The 25,272-nt window shown below is 38.4% G+C and overlaps 1 protein-coding gene across 2 annotated transcripts in view; it reads left to right on the top strand.

Moving 5' to 3' along the window:
• Positions 1-25,272, top strand: part of PARG (poly(ADP-ribose) glycohydrolase) — a 115,354-nt gene that overhangs the window by 35,136 nt on the left and 54,946 nt on the right. For both annotated transcript variants that reach the window (XM_054035358.1, XM_054035357.1), the window contains exons 8-9: positions 13,936-14,028; positions 20,769-20,926. In XM_054035358.1, the coding sequence (XP_053891333.1) occupies positions 13,936-14,028; positions 20,769-20,926 (251 nt within the window). The remainder of the gene's footprint in view (positions 1-13,935; positions 14,029-20,768; positions 20,927-25,272) is intronic.

Below are 25,272 nucleotides of genomic sequence, written 5' to 3'. Positions count from 1 at the left end.
ATTCTTGCTCTCAGTTTCCATTTAAACACAGTTCCTTTAGGAGGGACTCTATGGCTCCCAATCCTCCTCTATGATAGGGTTTCCCTTTTTGTGTGGGGGAAGCTGCATAAATGAATGTTGACTCATTCATCACTTACTTGGGTATTCCTTATGAGGCTGGGGACAGTGACATTGCCCCAGATATGGGCTAACCTTCTGGCCCATCCCTTCCCAGCTGCAGAGCTCAATCTTTGGAATCAAGGGAAAGGAGGATCATGCCATAAAGCCAATCCTCCCTCTTTCCTGACCCTGTGCAGCTCCGATGTACTTTTTTTTGGCTTTAAAATGCTAAAATCTGCTGTTCTTAATTTATTTTTAGGATCAGTCAAAGGCTGCACCATTATATAATTTCTGGTAAAATCTATAGAAAACTGTGTGTCAGCTGTCAGACTAAAACAATATGGCATAATTTGTCAAAGGTTAATGGAAATAGGTAAATCTTTAAGTAGCTGTAGCAGCAGAAGCAAATGACCTGTCCTACTGGTCGTTCAGATTAAAGAAAGAATTCGTTCTTTTTTCTTTTAATCTTCACCTGCTCATCTTTTAGTTCTGGCGATTGGATCTTTATGAAAAGTATGGATCTGTCATGGTGTAATGTTCCTTGTTTTCTTTCTCTACATGCAAATCTCTGTGAATTTTCACTAGAACATCATTGCCCTACATCCTATTTTCAAGAATTAAAATTAATTGCTTTATTGCAAATACTGTACATGTTTTTCTTCACTAATATTTGTTCTTTATTAGCAGTTTTAATTATAGCATATGTTGTACCATACTAGCAAACATTTTGCATTTACACAGATCTCAATATCTAAATTTTGGCTTTGCAATACTTATGCAGATATGTGCACAAAGTACTTGTTTACAACAAGCTTGTAGAAAGATTTCTTTTAGTTTTCTGTGTAAACTCCATGTAAGTTCAAGTTCATTGTGGTGGAACCCACTGCAATGAGCCTCTGATTCCATTATTCAATATTTTGCACTCCAGAATTATTTACAAATGTAAAATATGGCATAATTTTATTATTGAGGTAGATCTTTGCGAATTCACACTTTCTGGGAAACCTGTTACTGAGTTGGCTAATTTAGTGACAAAAAACACACACAATCCAAGATAATGCATTACTAAATTTACTTTGTTCATATATTTGATAAAGGATAGTTTCATTTGATTTATACTGCTACATAATGTACTAGTACATGTGACAGTATATTTTGTAGAAGTGCTGATGTTTAAGTAGTAATATTTTAAACAACTAGTAGCCATCACTCCATCAACTCTTTTAGAAGTAAGGAGCAAATCTTGTATGCAAATGATGATGGTATGCAGACTAGCAAAGGTCAAATTAGCATGGCTCTTCTGTTAGAGGAATGGTCTGGTCAAAAATATCGGTGAGCTGCTTCCTCCTTTATATGGATGAAATTAATACAGTCCTGTCCAGGTAATAACAGTACTTCTATAAAAACAACAAGGAGTCCGGTGGCACCTTAAAGACTAACAGATTTATTTGGGCATAAATCTGTTAGTCTTTAAGGTGCCACCGGACTCCTTGTTGTTTTTGTGGATACAGACTAACACGGCAACCCCCTGATACTGGATACTTATATAGTCTTTCACTGGAAGATTACCAAGAGCTTCAGAAACCTTAAATAATTAATTCTCTTCCCCCCCCCCTCATTTATCCTTTATACAAGTGTTAAATTCCTCACTTTACAGATGATGAAATGAAGACTCAAGTTAAACAACAAGCCTAAAGGTCACGTGGTCATTCAGTACCAGAGTCTAGTTAGAACCTAGAACTTCTGACAGCAGTCCTATTTTCTAGACTATACTCTAGTTTTGAAAGATGTACATCTTAAGAACACACAAATCATTCTGGCAAGATAAATGTACCGAATATTAGTTAAGTGTCTGTTTACTTGTGTGTGTGTGTGTATATATATATATAGAGAGAGAGAGAGAGAGAGATATCATGCTGTTACTTTTCTGTATAACTACAGGCCTTCACATAGGGAAGACTGGAATAGTCCTTGATATGTTTTTTGTTTGAACCAACTGCTTGAATAAATGAGTGCTGTAATCAATGAAACCAGAATAAAGGAAAATCTGAAGTACAGGCTTGTTGTACTGATGACTGGGTTTTTGATAAGTTATCTTCGTAATTGGCTGGACAGTGCTAATAGAAGTAAGCATTGTTGAGAGAGGTCAGCACTACAAATGTAAGCTTTTTAAGCAAGAAACAACATGTCCTAAGGCCTGAAATAACCTATCCATTGCTCCAGTCTGGATTTCATTTTAGTCCAGATGTTTTGAAAAAATTTCATTACATCAGATTAAAAAAGAGTAATCTAAACTGAAATGGTTTTGTGAATGTGCGGTGGAGGGTTTTCTGTTCAGAGTAGCAGAAATGAATTTTTCCTCATACTGAACAAAATATAAACATCTCTAATATGTGAAGAACTGAAAAAAGTTACCTCAAATATTGAAGTGCATTTATCTGAAATGTACAGATTTAAAATGTAGAGGCTAAACATTTTAGACAATAGCAATAAGGATTGAATTACAGGCATATAGGTGATTTTTCCATATCTATCTGATTATTTTAAAATGGCATATGCAGGCACCATGGTGATGAGCCTGGCATAGAAATAGATTTGCCTTAGGTGGAGTGTGGAGGAAATTAGGCTATTCACTTGTAACAGATGTGGAGTTATAATTATGTTGTGTGTGCATAAAGTTTGTACATATGCATTGAGCCATACGGAAAGGTGTATTTTAGATTTTTAAAATGCAGTGAAACTATGCAAGAGACTGCTTCTATTAGATATCTAATTAATTTGAAGGTACCTATATATGCAACCTTCATTTGAAAGCCACCTCTGCTCATCAGTCAGATTTTTGTCAGCTCTTTTGAGTGGTTGCTTTAGGCAGATTTTACTGTAATCATTAGGTTGTATGAAAACTATGCCATTATCCACAGCAATTCCTTGTCACAAATGAGTGAGCTACATGCTCTTTCATCAGAACATTCCTCTTCTTGCTTTATTTCATAGTGTCTCCAGATAATAGGTGTCAGGAGTAGTTGTGCCACTGAAAAACTTTGAAAGGTAAAATCTTTCAAAACTTTGAAGTGCAGTGCTACCTTGAAATGTGGCTGTGGGGAAAATGGCCGTGCCGTTTACAGATATTTCAGTCTGTCTTCAAAGTCCTATCTGCTTAGTCTTGTAACTGAAGGTTTTTAATTGCTTTTTTACTCCTGCTGTTTCATCTTAGAAAGTGAGTTGGATTCTATTCCTTATAGTATCCTCAACAGAATTGCTTACCAAGAGCTGTCTACTTACTGAAGGCAGTGAGTTTGCACCAAGTGTTAGAGGTTCTGATTAGGCACATGCCATCTTTATTACTGGAGATATTGTTCAAGGAGGGCTCTCTGTCATGTTAGGTGTCCAGTGCTGGCAGCTGGGAACACTGTTTCAAAAATGGACCATGTCAATAGTGAATGAAATTTGTTAATATAGATTGCCTTTTTCGTGGCATCCACAAATCAAGTTTGTGGTGTCAAGCCTGTTCTTGGTAGACTTCTGAAAAACTACACCATTACAATGCTTTCTAACACCCCTTCAAAAAATTTTATTTTATTGGGTTCCACCCACCCCCATGAGAGAAAAACAGAGAATAAAGACAAAAGAGCAAAGTAGTTAAAGAAAGGGAGGAGGGGAAGCAAAAAAGTGACATATTGGTTTCTATTTTATAGAGATCAATCAAAGATTCTAAAAAGTTAGAGCAAATCTTTTCAAATGTATCTCAGATGTGAGGTAGTTGTTTGGTTTCAAGCACTGCTCTGGAGAACCAAGCTTTCTGTGAGATGGAGATTTTCCAAGATGAAGGGATAAATTACTAAACACGGTGCTGGGAAGTAATTTTTAAGGATATATCTATAATCTTCTTAATCTTCCTATTTACTTCTAGCCAAAAGGATTGTATCAGTTGCAAAACTTTTGAGCCAGGCTGCAGGAAACCCACATTTCCAGCCGGAGTCTGTTTTGGCAAGGCCTGTCCACAGTAACCTATATGGGGACCAGTATCAATGAAATCTAATTCTCTGCTGGATAGAATTTTTAATGTTTTGCAAGGCACTTCCCCATTGGCTAGTGTTCAAGGATATACACAAATCTTTGTTCCTGGCATGGTGCAGGCAATTAAATTAGGGAGGGTCTTTAGGGCCTGTAAGTTATAGAATCATAGAACTGGAAGGGACCTCGAGAGGTCATCTAGTCCAGTCCCCTGCACTCAAGGCAGGACTAAGTATTAAATACATAATGGACTCCAGTTGGTTGGGTGAACTTACTAAGCTCTCACCACCACAACAACAACAATTCTGAAGTCTCTGGTCCTTCCAAGCACATCAGGGTCAAATGTCCTTAAAGAGATGCGTAAATTGCAGGTAATGTCATGCAGCTGGACCAAATAGATTGCAGTGTTGGAGTTCTTGGAATAGGAGAAACTGATCTCTGCGATCAACTGAGACACCCAAATTGTCCCCTTACCCATCCACTCTACCCATTAATGGTTTCTTGTCAGTTTTCAACAACGATTGACCCAAGTACAGCATGAATGCGTCAGAAGAAATAGAATTTAACATTTCTAGCGAAACTGGCCCACGCTTGTCTGGTAGCCAGTATTATTGCTGAGATTCTACAGTCAAAAGGGTAATAGGTTGAACCTACTATTCCTGCCAGTGGGAGAGGATGTATCTCAGCTTTCTTGGCAGTTTCAGTAGTACACATGTCAAATATTTGAGTAGAAATGGAAGCTGACTTCTAGAGATCTGCTCTAGTGAGGGTTGGAGCACATTGGATGGTCAATGTTGGGAAGCTTGCGTTGTTGCTGCTGCCCATGCTGCAACTTATTCGGATAATGACTTCGGACTCCATGATTTCAATCCAGTATCTTTCAAATGTAGTACATAATTACTCGGGCTTCACTCATAGGGTTCTGCTGGTGCTCATAAAATGATTGCTGGTGCTCATAAAATTACTCTCACAATTTCATGATGACAGAAAAGCTTCTTGAGTAAATTTAGTATCCACTCATGGGCCATATATTAAAGAAGTCATTAAACATTTTAAGGATAATGGAACCAAAATCAGTGGTATTGGTGGGGGGGAATATAGACTGAATATCAGAGTGCCTGATGATGAAATCTGTTAAGCTTTTGACTAGTCTCAAAGTAAGTGTTGGAAGCCCCATCACTTGGACAAAGGAAAGTACTGATGTGAACAATCCTTCATAGCTAGAAAGATGGCCGGTGATTTAACAGAAGTGACCTTCAGATGTCAATGACTTTCAATCATTACTGATGTAGACCAGTTACTGAGATGTAAAAAGTATAGTATGTCATTCCCCACACCCAGATCGATGATGTTGATAATCCTGTCCATACCTATGAGGGAAATGGTATCTTTCCAGTACTGTGGTGAAATATAAACTGTTTTTTTTTAAGGACATTAAAATGAGTCCTAAAAATAAATTTAGTACTTATTATAATTATTTCTCATTAACCATTTAGACTTTATTTAAAAATTTGAAAAACTGTAAAAATGAGGCTGCAGTTGTCAAGGTTGATACACCTGAGAGAGCATTTCAGGGTTCAGTTGGCAGGAGACACATATGAGCCTTCAAAAAAATTAAACAAAAATGAATTAACTTCTCTTGTAACCTGTCTTCCTTTCTCTTTTCAAAGTGTCAGTTTGTGGTTTTGATAAATGTCAGAAACATTTCTTTTTCTCAAATAAAATTCTCTGTATAATCCTGTGTTGTGATTTTTTTTTTCTCATCCCTCCAAAGATTACTTTGTCCTTCCTATGGTTTCTCATCAGAAAAGTATCTGAGTAATGGGATGAATTTGACAGCTGAGTGTGTTTCCTACTTAATTAGTTTCATGTGATAACTTAAAAAGGGAGAGGAGAGAGTTCATTTGTTTGTCTGTTTTTGTTTTGTTTTCCTATAGTGTTGGAAGTTCATTAGGCTTTTATTTTTATTCTTACTTTAAGTGTTGTTGAACACTTACTGTATTTTTGTTGCCAGGCTGTAGGCTTTCTTGTCATGCTTTCTACAGTGTTTTGGGTAAAGACAATGATTAATAGTTTGTTTTACATGATACAAGGATATATATCTATACTTATTAGAGAATTGCACCCTCATATCTGTGCATCAGTCTCTGACACAAACCATTGATAAAATGTGTAGGTGTGTGCTGGCACAATGCAGTCAAAGTGGAATCATAATCATCTCCTAATCAAGAAGCCAGGGTTATGTGATACTGACAGCAGTTTGAGTTAAATCACTGTTTATAAAGTGTCCTAAGGATCTCTTCTCAGTCAAACCAGGAACAGATTAGATTAATATGTAGTTTATAAGAATTTACTTAAAGAGTTTGTCTGATGTTTTTTAGTTCTTACAAATAAACTCATAGGCACAAGTACTTTTAGGAATCCCCAGTGTTTTGAATCACTTCTGTTTTAGCATGTATCATCTGCCTCTTGGGGAGTCCTGAATGGTTATCGATGAGGTTATTCTTCTTTCTGGTAAAATATTTATATATGTTAGAAAATTGTTGTTTTGTTTATATTGTGGTAACACTTAGGACTGTCAGTCATGGACTGGACCCAACTGTGTTAGGTGCTGTACAAACACAACAAAAAGATGGTTGATGTCTCCAAAGGGATTACAGTCTAAGTAAGGCCCAACTTGAACTGCAGGATGATTGTCAAACAATTGCAGCCGAGTTGTGGACAAGCCATGGAAAATTGCGGAAAAGTCCATTATTACTTTTCCTCGATTTTTGCAGTGTTAGCTGCCTGGGGCTCCCATTGTCGGCCTCCTGGGTCTGAGAGCGGGGGCTCCCACTGTCAAAATTGTGGAAGTCTAATATTGTGAATCTGCAATTTCTGCTATATCGAAAGTTAAGTAGGGCCTGAAGTATAAGACAAAAGACAATAGATAGGGGAAGCACAAGAAAACAAGGAGACAGTATTGGTTAATGTGATAGGCAGTTCTCATAGGACTCCAGCTGCGTAACCATTTTCAAGTTTTTTTGTAGGCTTCATTGCAAAGAATAGTTTTAAGGAGGTATTTGAAGGAGGACAATGAGGTAGCTTTACAGATGTATACAAGGAACTCTTCGGAAGCACAAGAAAGGTACTCTTTTGGAAGCTTAACAAGTGCATGTTGAAGGTTGGCATCATTGGCTGAAGGGAGGCGAGAGTCAGCATCTCAGTAATATATGAGACATGATTAGGTAACTTTGGGAATAGGGCTTGAAAATGAAGACAAGCAGCGTATATTTTAGCTGATGGAGAAAGGGGAACTCGTGAAGGGCTGCAAAGAGGAGTGACATGGTCGAAGCGATGAGCTAAGAAAATGATCTTTGCAGCAGCATTTTGAATGGATATAAGCAGGACAAGATTGTGACAAATTAAATACTTATTGCCCCTTCCATAAATGGGAAAGATGTGTATTACTTTTAATTATTATTGCTCTGCTTTATTTTCTTTTCCATGCCCTTATCCCTTCGATACACAAAAAGGGACTGAATTTTATGAATGTGACTTAATATTCAAATGACTTTCTTTTATGGGGGTAAAATTCATATTAAACTTTTTTAACCCAGAATTTCAGTCTTTTACTTTGTAAATACAAGAATAAAATCTGCTTCATTCATATTTTTTGTTCATTCTTGGAACTATTGATTTTGATTCAAAATCTCTCTGATGCTGGCTTCAGAATGTATGTGTGGCTACTGAGTGTGTGCTTTTATTTATTTACTTATTTATTTTATTTATTTAGAGAGACGTAAAATCCAGAAATGAATATTATATTGATTTTTATTAGGCACTAGGAATATTGAGGGTATTTTGTTTAGGGGGAAATATTATAGTCTGCTAAATTTAAACATAAAACTCCTTAAGTTGAATGCAGGTGCAATAATATTAAAATGTCACAAAATCCACAATAATTTTTTCAGCTGTAGGGTGGTTACCACCTCCATCTATATTGCATCTACTGTTACGATAGTTAGGGAAACTGCTTAGCTGGAAAGGCAGGTCATGACAGTAACTACTTTGTGGAAACTGATTCCAAATATGAAAAAATGTGTTTTAAAACAGGAAAAATGTTTTTTTGCAAACAATACCACTGCAGTTTGAGGAGCAGAAAAGAATAAAATGGCCAAAATACATTACAGTTGGGAAACAGATTTCATCAGGTCTGAAGGAAGCATTCATTTTGTTACTGAAGTGTTGTTCAGTCAGTCAGCATCCTGTCACAGCAAGTTAATATGGGAAAGAGAAAACAACCAAGTAGAAAATGTTAAGCTATTGCTGTCTCTGCATGTTGTTTTTGCCTTTTTGGCCTTCTTATGTGATGGATAGAGTTGTCTAAGTGCATGTTTCGTATGTTTCATTTGTTTGGTTTGATGGGCTGTCAGATTTAGATTTTAAACTTCGTACCATCACTACCACCACATGCTACCTCCACCTCTTCTCATTTGGGCTGTCAGGCACATTTGTTCATTATATTTGGAGGACCAGTTTATATTGACAAGCAGCCATTACTTATGGCAGTGTTTAGTCAAGCTTCTTTTGCTGCAGTATAAATGTTCATTTTGCTAAATTGCAAGTCAAGTATGCTTGGCCAGGAGCTCTTACCTCTGCTACAACTCATTGAACCATTTGCATCACTAAGTCATAGTCATTTAGTCAACCGTTCAGGTACAAACCTTGATGAAATTACCAAATTATATTTGGCAAATAACAGCCAATGTTTTGTAAATAATAATCCCTGGAGCTTTCCTGGGAAATGAAACCCTCCTAAAAAGATCTTAAAGTTTTTTAATATTCCTTCAAAATTTTTGATAGGTAAAATATACTATAGATTTCTTTCAGTTATATAACTTCGTTTCAAATCCAGTTGCCCAAAAGATGCCGCAAAGGGTAAGTACATATTTAAAAAGTAAGGACCTAACTGGTCAACTATAGGTTTTTATTGCTAATGTTCTTTATTTCTCTCTATCAAGAAAAATGTTGGCAACAATTTTTATGCTTCTGTACCTTAAGTTAGAAAAAGAGGAAATAATGTAAATGTATCCACAAATGAGCATGGCTTAATGTTCCAAAATTTGGGCATCTGCACTCAAGAAGAATAGATTTTCATCATTTGAATCTGATCACAATATTATAATTGAAGTATTGTATCACTTTTTCTCATTGCCACTGCCACAGAGTGAGTGGATCTGTAAGGAGGTTAGAGTTCATCTAAACCTGAACCCTTCCTACCCCCTGTCCCCAGGTGGAAGAAATGAATAAAGTCATGTGACAATCAGATGACTAGGAGCTGGGTGCACTGGGAGATATAAAGGCAGTATCTCAGTGAGAGGAGAAGAGAGCCAAGTAGAGAGGAATTCCAGGGAGAGGAATCTTAAGAGTCTGTGCTCTATAAAGAATTAGGAGGGCAGTCAGGAAGGCTGGTAGTATAGAAGAAACCCTGGGAAAGAGAAGCAAGACAAGTAGTGGTTATGGGGGACAATCAGTCCAATTATTTAGTGTTCCCCGGGCCAGGAACCCATAGAGGGTGGGTGTCAGTTCCACTTGTAGGGCCACTCTATTTGCACTCTCCCACCCTCCAATGTCCCCATTATATAAGTGGGAAGACTGGACTGAATAGAGCCCTGGATGTCTTGTTGCTGAGCCTGGGAAGGAAGGGCTGGAATTAAGGTGACGAGAAGACAGACCCTCGGGAAGGAATGGCTGTGCCTAGGGACCAAGGTGGAAGATTTTTGTGTGTGTTTGGACTTTGAGAGCCCAGAAGGGGTTCTTGTGACTTGGCCAGAGGGTTAAGTCACCTCAGCAGTGGAATTGTGCTGATGGCCAAGAGAATTATTGGTAAAACTAGGAGAGAAACTGAGTCACAGTATTTGCAATGCCTTGGCAGGCCATAAGGGGGTGTGCTCTTGGTCTGCATCCTGCAACAGTCCCATTAGCGTATTTTATTTCCTCCTGAAAACTTGATGGTTTAGTTAAGAAATGTTATTGAGAAGATCTAGTATGGGCTGGGGAAAAAGGGGAAGTACCTTCATCACCCCCCTTCTCTCCCTTTTCTAGGTAAAAAGCACGGTGCATCCATAATGAAAACTATTTAGGGAACTCTGCCTTGTAAAAAGGAGAGGGTTGAAAGCAATGAAGACCCTAGAGAAAAAGTTGGGAGATCCTTGGCATGCTTGTGGATTTAGCACTCAGCCTTGTAGCCCTTACTCAGGTAAATGAGTTCCATTAAAATAATCATTGGAATTATTCACCTGTGTAGGTGCTGCAAGACTAGGCCTTTAGGTCCTGATGCTGGTAACACTTATTCCATGCACGTGAGTAGACCCAGTGAAAGTACTCCTGCGCATAAATGTCAGTATTTCGCCCCATGATTTGTACAAGGAGGATTCCTAATCAAACTTATAGGTAGGTAAGAGAGACAGAGGAAGATACTCTTGTAGGGGCATAAGGAGGGAAAAGCAAGGGAGAAAGGAAAGCAGAATTTCAGAGTTTAAAATGTGCACTTATATTCATTTAATTATGCATTTGCCATCAGACTTGTGAAGTTGCTGGCCTTGGTTCTGTTTCAGAAAGGATATGTGTCATACTATCATTACATTTTTTTTTTTTTTTTTTTTTTTTTTTTTGCAAAGGAGCATAAACAAAAGGTTGAAGTGTTGACAGCTATGACAAAGTTCAGTACCATAGTGTGTCACCCGATAACTGATACTGTATAGTTTGTGGTAGTCAGCAAAGCATGGCGGCCACTATTCATGTGTCAGTTTTAAAAGACAGGAAGTGTTACCCAAAGGGGAGAGAATATCAGAATTTGACAGCCTGATAGACACTTAAGGTTAAATGTTTTCTTTTGAATAGATTTAATTTATATATGTATTCATTTTATTTTATGGGTTGAAGTCTGAAATTCAAGGCTTGCAACACTTTTTTTGTTTATCTTATTACTTGGGGGTGTTTGTGCTGTGGGAGTACAAGCCATCTTTAAAGTTTCCTGCTAAAATAGAAGGGTACTAGATTTTAGATGTTATCTTTGATATCCAGGTTTTTTACTGCAGAAAAATGCAAATGTACATGCAGCCAACAGCCAGCCACTGCAGAGAAATAAGTGCCTTATTCAATTTTTATTAGTAAATGTCCCATTTCTGAAAATATACTGTATTGTTAATAGATTATGATGTATAGCTTGGGCTCAATTGCTCCACTGCAGCCAAATTTCCTTCAGATTTCTCAGACTTGCTACTATCTTTGCAAAACCAGAGCTTTAATTCAAGGTGTTAAATGGAAATTTAAAACTCTACATCATAGTTTTTTTTTTTTTTTTTTCATGAACATCTTATTATAAGATTCCAGGATTTTCATTCTGTCTGCGTCTCACTCTGAAGCCTAGAATGTCTGAGTCAGTGCAAAGCAAAGGAAAAAGCTTCAAGGATGGTTGAGCGCTCTTTTTGTCTAGAATATTATCATTACTGGAATTCATGGACTTTTATGTCCAATTTTTAAGTTTTCAGCCATTTTTGGCTTTTTTACACTTTACAGATTTACACCTGAATGAAAGCACGGACTTTCACCTAGTTATAAATAATAAACTAGAACCACACTATGTGTGTTTTAAGGTTGTATTATCCTCCTTTCTTTCACATATTCAGTTTGTTCCATAAGTTCCTTTAACTTCCCAAGCACTTATATTCATTCCTTCATATCTCCTGTACATGAAGATGTGAGGGAGACTCTAAAATAAGAGTTGCTGTAGAAATAAAACTTCTGCCTTCAGTTTCTCCAAATTAAGGGGGGAAAAACGAGCCACAAAGGTGAAGAACTAAAGCAGTATATTGTAGAACAGTGGAAGCTAAAGTGTCTCCTTTGCAAGAAATCTATCGGCAAAGTTTCAAAGAGACTGTGTAGTGAAATCATACAATGAACACTTGAAGCAGGAAAAGCACTGAATATATGACTAAAAAGAAATATTTTCTTTGTAACTTTTGATTATTTAATCTTTGAACTCTTATGCATGTCTAAAGTAAATAACACCCATCAGTGTTTTTCATATTAAGTCCACTATCTACTATATGTATTTTTGGTGTGTACAATATATAAAATATTTAGAAAGCAATTCTGGATGTTATAAATTGACAGTTTGGCTTCAAAACTATAGAATATTAGATCTCCAGATTTTGGGGATTGTTGTTGGTGAAGGTAATGATCTTAATTGCCTACTGGAGGGACCCAACCATCTTGCTCTCAGATTCCTTCAGCACCCTGTGTTAAACTAGAATAAAAATGTACATGGATGGAGTGGCTGAGCAAAAAAAAGCAGAGAATAACTACCAGATGTATTCAGACCTGCCTCTTCCCCTCAAAGATTGTAGGCCACATCCTCAGCTGCTGTAAATTAGTGTAGCTCTATTGACTTCATTTGAGCTTTACCAGTTTATGCCAACTGGGGAATTGGTTATCTTGAGTGAAAAGTTCCTGGGATTTCCCTGCTTTCTCCCCCCTCCCCCCCTTTAAGCTTCCACACAGTCTAGCCAGTGTTAGTTTTTCTCTGCTGAAGCTTTTTCCCTCTGGAACATATACCTCCCAACGTTTCAAGGGGCTAAAGCGGGATGCAGCACCATTCAGGTTTGGTCCATCCACATAGAGATGGAAGGGCAGACTGGCAAGATCTGATTGTTGTTGCAACCTAGCACATGGGGTTGCAACACCAATCACATTTGGGCCTGGTCCACACTAACCCCCCACTTCGGACTAAGGTACGCAAATTCAGCTACGTTAATAATGTAGCTGAATTTGAAGTACCTTAGTCCGAATTTACCGCGGGTCCAGACGCGGCAGGCAGGCTCCCCGTCGATGCCGCGTACTCCTCTCGCTGAGCTGGAGTACCAGCGTCGACGGCAAGCACTTCTGGGATCGATCCGGGATCGATTTATCGCGTCTAGACAAAACGCGATAAATCGATCCCAGAAGATTGATCGCTTACATCCAGACCAGGAAGTAAGTATAGATGTACCCTTGGTGGAGAAGCGGAGATGGAGAAGCAGACAGACCAAATGTGAGTGGTGCTGTGAGACCCTGTGTGCCAGGTCACACCACCACCATTGGGTTTGGGGCCCCTCTCAAAGGGGGGTCCAGGGCAAACTCCATCCCCTGGGCAGCCCTGAATGGAGGAAATGTTCACTTCAACCAGGACAGAGGGTTTTTGGGATCAAAGCAGGACCGTCCAGCTAAACCCAGGACAGTTGGGAGGTCTTGGAGAGAGAGAAACAGGAAGGATGTTCCATCAGCAATTCTTCATTTCATTTTAAATTACAGCTGGAAACATCTCTTCTCCCTTGCCTATACATCTTAGGTCTCTCTATCCTTTGGCTCTTATTTCTTAGTAACTTTATTATTTAACTCTATAAAGTGTCTTTGGATAACCATTTTCTTGTCTTTTATTACATTAGAGAGCAATTAGTGGCTAATTGGATTCTATGTTCACCTTGTCATTGACTTCTTATTTTGTCTTGGACAAGTCACTTAACCTCTCCTCTCATCATACATATAAGTGGGTGGATAATGGTTACCTACTCTGTCTGTACCTTACAGATTATTGAGAAAGATAATTAGTTTGTAAAGTTAATTGAAAACTTTGGATGACAGATGCTATAGGAATGCAGAAATTATTAAACAAAATAGTTTTTAAGATTAATTTGCCTAATGTTAAATATTTTCCAATGTGAAAAGTGGACCTGTGCAGTCTTTATCTTGTTAATATCAATCCTATTTTTGGTGCAAAAGAAATCTTTCTTTTTGTAGGTGCTCGAAGATGCAGAATCTCAGCATTTGTTCCAGTCCATCTTGCCTGATATGGTGAAGCTAGCACTTTGTCTTCCTAGTATCTGCACTCAGGTAAGTAAGCGCAGATAGGTACACCCCCAGGGCAGATTAATTTCATATAAACTATAACTAATTGCTGGGGTCAAAATGACATAGCCATGTTATGTTTCTTATTGAACTCTGTGGTGGTTCTGTCACATTTAGCTGAGGCCTAGGGAACAGGGAGGACAATACACATCCATAATGGTACAAAAGAACATTAAAAACTCACTGTCCCATTTCTGAACCTTTAATTTAAGCCATCAGTCAAAATTCTATATATACTGGAATGTCTTGTTGTTCTTTCTAATGAAATGACCATGCAATTTTTAAACTTTGAATTAATTCCCCTGTTGAAAATATTTTAGTGGATTTATACCCTTTTGGCTTTGAAACCACTTTTAAAGCTATTTCAATCATGTGAATAATGCTTCTGATAAGGTTTTCTTCTTTGCTTATAAAAATACATGATTATATTTACACCTCCACAGTATCTGTGAATATACTGTTCTCAATAATGATCATGAATGTTTTACTTTATTGTAATAGGGCCAAATCCTGCAGGCACTTCTTAGTTGGTATAATGCTTACTGCTGGGAATAGTCACCTCAAACTCAATAGGACTGTGAGTAAAGACTATTTAGATGAGTAAGCATTTGCAGGATAGAGCCTTTGATTTGTAAGCACGACTGTCTCAACTTTTAAAATAGTTTTTTCAAAAGTAAGGGGGTTGTATTGGAATAGAAAAGCATTGCCCTGCTTAGTTATGCTAAAGAGGATGTTTACAGAGGACACAATTGCAGAAAATTGAAATATTTTCTGATCTTTTTACCAGTCATTTGGCTGGAAGAACTTTTTTGACAGTTACAAAGCTTTTAAAAGTGAGTACAGCATGCACAGGACACCAAGATGATTAAATTATGCATATTTTAAAGGAGTTTTACTGCCTTGAAATGTTTCTATTTGAGAGATGAGTTATTGACCATTGTATACTATCTCTAGGTCACTCTTTGAGTTTAGATGTAGCTGACTTAAGATGCAGTAGTGAAATCTGTTTTATACACCGAAATGACTTAATCTACAACAGCAGTATAGTTTAGATAAATAAACTGAATTCTGTGAAACAGGATTTTTCAATCTTTTTCTTCCATTTTTTTCTTCTGTGATATCATAACCTAGTCTTACAAAGCCCTAATATAGATTGACAGATGAATATATGGAGAAAGAAAAACCTGTGGCCAAAAGAGATATTAAATTTATAATCACTTAATTTAGATAACTTCACATTTTATAAAAATATATCAAAACATTCTTAATGAAGATTTCATTTACTACATGTCTCTTAGGGTTGTATGTCCAATAATTTTACTTATTGCACCTGTTCACACAGGAAATTTATCTTCACAGCTAGTGCTAAAATATAATGACCCAGCTCCACTGAAGCTGTTCTTGTTGCATTTGTGGAGAACCAGAAGCAAAGATGACAATTGTTTAATTGGGAGGGAGGAGCTAGAAGAAGGGATGAAGAAATGTATTTTCATTTGATTATTTTTTTAAATGACTATTACAATAGCTACTAGCCCATTACTTAAATAATTTTAACTTATTTTGTAATATTGTATCAGATATAAAAGTGGTTCTTAAAATAAAATCCCTTGGGTGTTATGGGAAAAACTCAATTTAAGAAATTTTTCAGACTTCTTTTAATGCACAGTTAAATTTTTCATGCTGTCAACTATGATTAAAGGATAGCAGGGTCTGCTAGTTTGATTTCAGTTTCTAAAATTTAAAAGCATTAATTTCATCCTGATTTTCAGATATGTAATTGCTTTTGCTCGTATGAAAATGTGGCTTTGCAAAATCTGCATCTCCTGAAGTCAAGTTACCAAACCAAAATGGTAGATGAGGGCCAATTTAGTTTCCTAATATTATAGTAGACATGCCAATAGATTAGTAAAAATACAAAATGGTCAATTTACTAGAGATGAATGGGAATCTGTGCCCCTTTTTGGAGGTCTCCTTAGAAACTAAGAATGATAGCCAAGGACTTAATGCAGAGATTATTCATCTGCTAATACATTAGTGAAAATGCTGCATACATCTGAGGGTTTGCTTTCTCTTGCGTTGTCTAAAGTGATACATCTCTGATACTTTTTATTCTAACACATTCTGTTCTGCCAATACACAGTTTCTCAAACTTTTCAAGACATTTTTATAGCTCTGCAGCAGTATTTCCTAGTTAATGCTGAATATTTACTCTAAATCAGAAATGTCAAAAACATAGCCCCTGGCATGGATTCAGTGTGTGTGTCTGTGACAGAGAGAGAGAGAGAGATGGCATGTTCACATCCTGCAGAATCTGAACTTCTACTGGGGAAGAGGAAAGTTGGTTTCTCATTGTTAGAAAGTAGACATTGAAAACATGGATCACTTTGCACAGAACTTGAAACAATAGCTTGGAGAAGTGTGGACTCCCTCACCCCCATTCATCTAATTGATTGGTTAACTCTAACACCTAGTGATGATGCTTTAAATGTCAGCATTAACTACTTAATTGCTGATCATTTTCATGGACTGAATGGGGAAGAGTTTGGGAGTGAAGCTTGTGGGAGATGAGAACTGGAAATTAACACAAGGAGGGAAATGTGCATTGAAGAAAAAAGGAAAGACAGGAGGAGGGAGAAAAATAGAGGAGGAAGAAACACAAGGCAAAAATGGGTGTGGTTCTAATGGAAAGTCTTTTTTCACTGAATGGTGTGGAATTTAATGATAAAGTAATGAACAGTAATAACTAAAAGCTTAGTTTTTATATAAATGTTATAGTCCACCTTTGAGCTTTGTGTAAACTTCTAATTGCACTGTGCAAACTGGGTGCTCATTTTGCAGTAGGTTTATTTATCAAGAGGAGAGAACCTCCCTCAACCCTCCCCACACCAAACAAATTAAAAACACCCACTTCCCACTTATTGCAGCTCCATATTGCTAAATAATTTAGGGACAGGGAAGCTGTTCTATATCTCTCTGTCCTTCAGTCTCTGCAGTGGCTCCAATATGCTTACCCTGGTTCTCTCCTTTTACCCACTCAAGCCTTCTGGAATTCCTACAGCCCTCCCAGTAAAATGGCTGTCCCGCCTAGCTGCCAGCTGGGATGAAGACCAGCTTCCAGCACTTACCACCCCTCACACTTCCAGCTATCTCCCTCTCACTATAGGTGTGTTGCTTGCAGGGAGTAGGAAAAGAAGATACCCTTTCAGAGATGCTTCCATTAAGTGTGTGTGTGTATTGCAGCCACAGGGTGTGATGGCAGTTCAAGTAGACATACCTGTGCTAACTTTAATCTAGTGAGCTTAGGTCCTGAAGTAGTGAAGCCACAACAGTGTGCACTTCAGATTCTTGGGCTCATACAGCTCATGCTGAAACATGTGCTGTCATGTCTTCATTGCTCCAGGACCCAAGCTAGCTTTAATATAGTATGTGTCTACTGAAATTGCAGTCACACCCTGTGACTGCAGTATAGACTTTCCCTATATCTGTAGCTGCTGTCTGGGGCAGGGTAACATTTCTATAAAGGGGCAGAAACCTGCTCCCCTCTCCAGATCTTGTAGAGAACTCATAGATGCAGCTCATGATGATTATAAAACTGAAGATTCTTTGTAGTGTATGACCCCTGTGAATTTGTTGGCAGAACACCCAAATGGAGCTGCCAGCAAGGAGAGTCTGCTTTGGGCTATAGCCCCTTTTTAGTCTCTTCTTTAGTTGACATCCATGGGGCTCTCTCCTGTTCACTATAAAACATTTTGTGGAGGGGAAAACTTGTAGAATATGCTTAGGGCATCTGTTAACATTACTCCCATGAGTTTAAAAGCCATGTTTGGTGTTCAGATAAGAAGGAGGGACCATCTTCAGTGGCCACAGATGTTTCATTACTAATGAGCAAGTGCCTTGTCAGAATAGTGAGCGGACTCAAAGACCCGGTGAACACTAGAAAATTAGGTAGATTTAACTACGTAGGCTGGGGTGTAAAAAATCCACAGTCCTGAGTGGCGTTGTTAAGATGATCTAAGTCCCCATATAGACATCACTATGTCAACAGAAGAATTCTTCTGTCAACCTCGCTACTGCGTCTCAGGGAGGTGGATTACCTACAGTGATAGAAGAACCCTTCCTGTCGGAGTAGGTAGTGTTTACACTGACGTGCTACCGTGGTGCAGCTTTGCCACTGTACTGGACAACCCCAAAGGCTAGTTTTGCTTGATGTGAGCTTATAGGTAGGGAGGGGGGGAAATATTCTTTGTAAGACACTGTTCTTTATTAGTCTTTACTTAAGACTTTCTGGTTTTTCATGGATAACTTTGAAAGTTGGTGGCTCATATTTTCAGTATTTCTTTTCATTTTCTGGCCCCCAAACTTTTCTGTTTTGGTCTTCATTAGGGGTATTTTAATAATAAAAAAAAAGTTACTATTCCACTCTGGCTAATTATACTTCCCTTAAAGTATTAAATCTTTAATTATGGTGTCCTGGTCTTCATAACATTCATTATGTGGACTTGTAAATTCTTTGGAGAGAGGCATCTTCAACCTGAGGACGTTGCATGGAATTGTGAGATTAAGGTGGATCGAATATAAGTGGTAACAAATGGTGTCAATGAAGGTTTACTCACACAAGTTACAAATGTGGATAGTCTGTAAGTAGGCTCTGTACAACCTTCTCGATTCATTCTTGCCAGTGCATGTCATTCCTGATCTCATCCCAGGCCTATTCACAGCTCTGCTAATTTACTTTAGTCTTGTCCTGTAAATGTATTGCCAAGTTTGGTCCTTTTTATATCATGGACTGCTTTTTGTGCTGTGGACAGATGCCCATGTAGAATGAGATTCTCCAAATTGATTTCCACTTGTGATCAAATAAGATTTGAACAGTGATTCCTCACAGGAGTGAAAATGGTGAACTAAGTTCCTTCCAACTCCTCCACTCCCTCCAACATTTTCCTCTTCAGGCATATCATAGAGACAGAAATTCTAGTTTATGTACTGCACATATTTTATAGGGTGGGGAGACAGAAAGGAAGCTTTCAAATTGATAAGCCAGTAATAAAATAAATATATAATAATAATGAGGCTTCTTGTGTTTGTTCTTTAATTCAAATTATATTTGAGTCTTTTCTAGTTATTTAAAACACAAAATTGGACGAGGGAGTCAAAATAAATAGTCGAGTAATTAAATCTTTTATAGTTAAGGTGACATTTGTCCCCTCATTTTACAGCTGTAAATGGGTGATTGCTGTAATTATACATTTTCTTTAAATTGTGCGACAGCATTGTGACAATATGCTGGGGTTCCCAGAATTGAGAGTTAGTGTTAACCGCCTCAGCAGGTGAGAGTTTTGCTATTGCTAAGAAGTGTGACAACTCCCTGACACACCAGCTTGTCAGCCTTCCCAGTAAACTTCAGGACTCTATCAGTCCAAATCTTGCCTTGCAGGTAACAAACTTCCCCAGAGACATCTCCCTGTAATACTCTCTTTAGTCTCCTTCGTGAACAAACAGAAGTTAAATTTGTTGCTCCTTTAAGGAGACAGTATACTGCAGCCTGTTAGCTTAAGTGGGTTTAACACTCCTTTCCCTTCAAACAGTGCACTGAATTGTTTTAAAGCAGAGCAAATTTATTTAACAAAAAGGGCAGAGGATTGAATAGTGCTAAGTATAAGGAATAAGGATGAAAGGTTACAAACAAACAAAAGTAAAAATACACTTCTAAGACTAAAACCTGGTTCAACAAACTAGACTTTCTTGTTCAAAGAAGTGTTTCTTTTCCAGCATGGCTGACCAGACTCTCTGGCCAGGACCCTTCATAGATCTCAAACTGCTCAGTTCCTTTGTCCCTTCAGGTGAAGAATGCCAAAATGGCCTTTTCTCTCTGCTTATATCTTTCCAAAGTTCATTGACTCTGCTTCAAGAGATAGGCAGGCTTCCTGGGGTGCAGTCTTCATCCCCCATTGAGATTGTTAAATGGTTCTCTCTCTCCACTTGCTCTCCTGATGGCTTTGTTTATCTTGCACGTCAATGTGCTTTTCTTTGTCTTTGGTCACATTTTGCCTACTTTTCAGCGGGGAGACATTCAAGCAATCAGAATTGTTTTTCTTTGGAACAGTTGTAGCTTAAGCATTGCTTGCCAAATACATTTTAAGAACATAATTCTGGAACGTATTTATTACCCTTTGTATACACCTCTTACATACACCATGCAATGATTTTGAGACAAGTATGTTACCAGTTTGTATAGATATCTTACATAACACCTTTTAGATACAGCTCATGACACCAATGTGTGGGGTAAAGAGAGTACGTCAGGCCTGACAAGAGTTGCTGAGACAGTAGTGAACTACCCACAAGAATAACTTTAGAATCCAGCTGCTGGAATAAATAAAATATAATATATATCTTTCTTGATTTTAAGATTGCCCGGTTACTACTACATTCCGTCTGTTTCCACCTCTGGAGTCTGTTTTTTCTCTGATAAGTTGTGCTTTGTTGGCCTTATTGTTACTGATTAGAAATCTGCTATTTGTCAAACAAGCTTGTTCCCAATCATCTTAGTTGAACAACCCTTGACTTTAATGGTGCTGCTGATTTAAGGACCAACCAATGGCCCTAAATTACTCTTGCTCTAATTTAGCAAATGTAATTTTGTGCTCCTGTGGTTTTTTTTTTGAATTGCTAAACTAATTATTTCTCTCTCTTTTTTTTTTTTTTTCTTCATTCCCTTCTGGTAGCCAATACCTTTACTGAAACAAAAGATGAATCACTCCATCACAATGTCACAAGAGCAGATCGCTAGTTTTCTAGCCAATGCTTTTTTCTGCACGTTTCCACGACGCAATGCCAAGATGAAGTCTGAGTATTCTAGTTATCCAGACATTAACTTCAACAGGTATGGCATTTTTGAATAAATGGAGCAGATGACCCTTCAAGGAAAATATTGTAGTTGCTTAGGGGAGAATCCTGTTTTTTCTTTCACATCATTAAAAGGCAATTAACACCAATTCAGTAGTTGGTTTCTTGCTCCTAAAATTATAAGGAAAAAACAGGAAACAATTTAATCACATTATCCATGGGAAATATGAGGGTCTTGTGGATGAAAAGTTAATGCTTGATAACAAGGCTGACCTACCCCAATCTATTCACAAACACGCACTGGTTTAATTAAATGAGTGCAACCCCCTGTGTGGACACTCTTATTTCTATTTATGAACATTTATAAGCTTAATGAAAAGTGCTATATAAGCAGGGCCGCCCAGAGGATTCAGGGGGCCTGGGGCAAAGCAATTTTGGGGGCCCTTCCATTTAAAAAAAAAAGTGCAATACTATAGTAACATGTATTTGGAAATGTAAAAAATAACTAATGAAATACATTCAAAAATTAATTTGTAGTAATTTGAAAATACACTAAATACATTATTTAAAAACATTAAATGCTTTAATGATATGTATACATTTGCAATTACATAATGGGCTGTTGCTGAGTGATGGGGATGGGTGGTGCTGCTGTTGCCCAGGGCTGGGTGGGGAGCTAGGCTCTGGGCTGTGGGGAGATGGAGTCAGGGGGGTGTCCGGCTCAGAGGGGCTGGGCTCGGACTGGGGGTCAGGGCTGTGGGGGGGCTGGGCTCGGAGCTGGGGGTCAGGGCTGTGGGGGGATGGGGTGGGGGGTGTCCGGTTCAGAGGGGCTGGGCTCAGAGCTGGGGTCAGGGCTGTGGGGGGATGGGGTCGGGGGGAGTCCGGCTCAGAGGGGCTGGGCTCAAGGCTGGGGGTCAGGGCTGAGGAGAAATGGAGTCGGGGGGTGTCAGGCTCGGAGCTGGGGGTCAGGGCTGTGGGGGGATGGGGTCGGGGGTTGCCCAGCCCCGGCCCCTTACCATGCCGCTTACCCCCTCTCCCGGAGCCTGAGTGCGCCACGTCCAGCGCTGCAGCGGTGTGGTGTTTCCAGTGGGACCTGAGGTCCCGCCGCTCAGCTGCAGCTCACAGCCCTGCCCCCTTACCAGCTGAGACGCCCGGGGATGTGGGAAGGTGGGGGCGGAGGGGAGCCTCTGACATACTCCTGGGGGCCCCTGTGGGGCCCGGGGCCTGGGGCAAATTGCCCCACTTGACCTCCCCCCTCTGAGCAGCCCTGTATATAAGAGCTCGGTATAATTATTGTTATTAAAGAGTGCCTTACTACTTTTTAGCTTCAACCTGTTCCTAGTAGACTTAAGTGAAACTGAAATAAATCTGACTTAAACTGAGTGTGTCCACACAGCCTTTTGTACACTGTTTTAGCTATGTCAGTTAAAATTGCACCTTTAGCTAAAACCAGTGGAATTCTGAGTGTAGACAAGCCTTTATTCTCCCCTTCATGGGCTCAAACTTGCACTGAAATAATTAAATTGATTTTAATTCACACCTTTTGTTAAATATTGGTCTATGCCATGCCTGCCCCTCGTTTTTCTCTTTAAACTCTCTGCCCATCAACCAATATAAATTCCTACATGGTTTCATCACCACTCGAACCTCCTGCTCAGGTCATACCCTAAAACAAACTAATCCCTTTATTTACATAGGACAGAATGTTGCCCTTACTTGCATACATGCAAGGCTACTGATGCTATGCTTGGAAAGGAAGAGAACATACAGTGTCCCTGAAAAGTGGAACTGTCTTTGTTCTCAGGGCTTATCAGAGTCCCTGTTGATTTTTTTACAAAAAACATGTTTTGTCATGGTTTTTGTAAACACTTGCAAATTTTGACCACTGAAGCTGGTGCAATTAACATCAAACTGGCTGAACAGGTATCCCACCACTATCCCCACTAGTTCTATTACATAGTGGAACCATGGGTATGCAATCCTTCATAAGTCCTTGGGCTACTCCTCCATTGCATTAGAGTCCAATCCACATGGAGTCGCTGTCTCACTCTTACTCTAGGCAGTGCTGTGAGTGACATGTCTACAGAAAGATCAGCTGTACTGCAGCCATTTGCTTGCAGTTGTAGTCATATCCTAGGCCACCATGAACTCTTCTTCCTATCTCCCTTGCACCAGTAAAGAATAGACTGGGGAAGGGCACCTGGTGTGGAGGGAAGCAGCTGACAGTGCATAAGGAGAGAGTGAATAAATATTGCAGAGACAGGGAAAGATTAATAAGGTAAGAGCTGCAGAGGAAAGGATGCAAAAAGCAGATTGAAGGATGGAGGCATTCAACAATGAGCAGTGGGAGAAACTGACCGAGAGGAGTAACACTGTTTCCTACCTCACCTTTAACTGTAACGTGGCCCCGTTTGTATTTTGAAAAGGGGGAGTTGTGGGGAAGAAAAGGGCAGAGTGCACCGTTTTCTTCCTACCCTCAATGCCAATGTCATCTTCTTTCCACATTTCCTGGTTTTTGAAGGTAGGAAGGAAAGGGCAATAAAATAAATGTCCTTAGCCATTAGTGGTATTGCATGCTTGTAATTAGGACAGAATTTGTCCCATTACATTCTCTAAGACTCGAAAATACAAACAAGCATTCACAAGCTGGCAGCATATGTACAGAATGTACTGGGCAGTATCCAAAATCATAATTTGAGATTGTTATAACAATGCACTCCACTTTTGAGGAATATTAGGGGCTTTTTTCCTAATGTGGTTAGAGAACGCTATATTAGAAGTTGTTCTGCTTCAGCAACCCTGCTTTCCCACAGAAGTATGCTACGGCATCGAGACTTAAACTGTGTGGAAACTACTACATTTTATTTACTGTATAACTGAATGAATTACTTCCATTGCTTGTAGAAATTCATGTACTATACTCCTTTAATGAAGCAGAATAATTGTGTGCATATTAGCAAATTTTTGTGATTTTTTTTCTTTAACAAATGCATTATTCCATAATTAAACTGACTTTCCGTCTTCCCAACATTTGCATAATACACATTTTTCTTCCTACCAAATCTTTAAATAATAAAATTTGCAGCTTAAGGTAAAAAATACACGTGCATAAGAAATTTCTTAATCAAATGTCTTTAACTTCATACAACAGTCATGTTCCTAATCTTTTATTATTAATTTGTTTTATTCTACAAAGAAATGACTAGATATGCACATGCTCAGTGATTGTTTTGGAAAGGACTATAGAATCATGGGCCAAATATAGGTATTTTTCAACCCTGTTAATTTTAGGACCTGATGCTATGATTTACTATTCAATCTTGTATCTCACCGGAGTCTATGGGAGTTGATGGTGCTCTGCACCTCACAGTATCCATCCCTCATAGTTAACAATGATGGACTTTTGTTTCAAAGTAAAAATGATCTGTACCCTCATAGTTGTGTGGATTTCACTTTTATGTCAAATTGCAGAATGAACCATGCCCCTTTCACCTCTATTCATTTTAAACACATTTAAAAATTGGTACTTCATAGATGATTAAACTGAGAAAGGTATTAAGTCTAATTTAAAACACTTTAAATCTGCTGTCAGAAAATGTCCCCCTTTTCCACTCTAGAGCTTGGCCATTTCAGGTAATAAAATGAAATGGTACACTTGGTATGTACATATTAAATAAAAATTGTCACTGTTTGCCTACTGTGATTTGACAAGGCTATCAATCTGTTTTATCAAACAAGCCATACTTGGTACAAGAGATTGAGAACGTACCATTTATTTTATTTCCTGTAAACCATCTCAAATGTGCCACTGCTTGTTATGTGGTGATGAAGGCAAGTTTCCTGAGTGCTTTTGTGCATGCTGACAACTTTATGGTCATCTGGAAGGGAGACTGCTTATACGTCAGCGTAACATAAGCCATTTTACACTTTGTCCTTTCCAATCCAACTCTTGCTATTGTCACCTAAAATAAATATATATGTGTCAGTACAACTTTGACTTTGTGGTGCTTAATTTTATAGTATGTTGTAACATTTTCATGTAAATATAGATTGTACTTCCTCCTACAAACTGAGAGGCCATTAAGTAATAATATAATAAAGTAGTAAAACACTTGCCAATGTGATTAAATACATCCCTTTTAAACCTGGCAAGGATGCGCCTTTGTGGGCTTTTAAAGTTGTTAATAGTATAATATATAAATTAGAAGTATATCTGATAAAATGGAATTGTCTCTAAGACTCTTTTAGGATTACAATGCTAAAATGTTGCCTTAGAATTGTAATTAGGACAATGTCTATGCTGCTTCTTTTCAAAACATTTAAAATGTGAATAAAAATATTGTAAGCAATATTTTAGAAGAGAGAGAGATGAAGTTGACATGG

Source organism: Malaclemys terrapin, chromosome 7 (genome assembly GCF_027887155.1).
Source record: "Malaclemys terrapin pileata isolate rMalTer1 chromosome 7, rMalTer1.hap1, whole genome shotgun sequence".
Taxonomy (NCBI): domain Eukaryota; kingdom Metazoa; phylum Chordata; order Testudines; family Emydidae; genus Malaclemys; species Malaclemys terrapin.
Note: the sequence above shows the minus strand (reverse complement) of the source record. Positions and strands in the feature narration are given on the sequence as shown.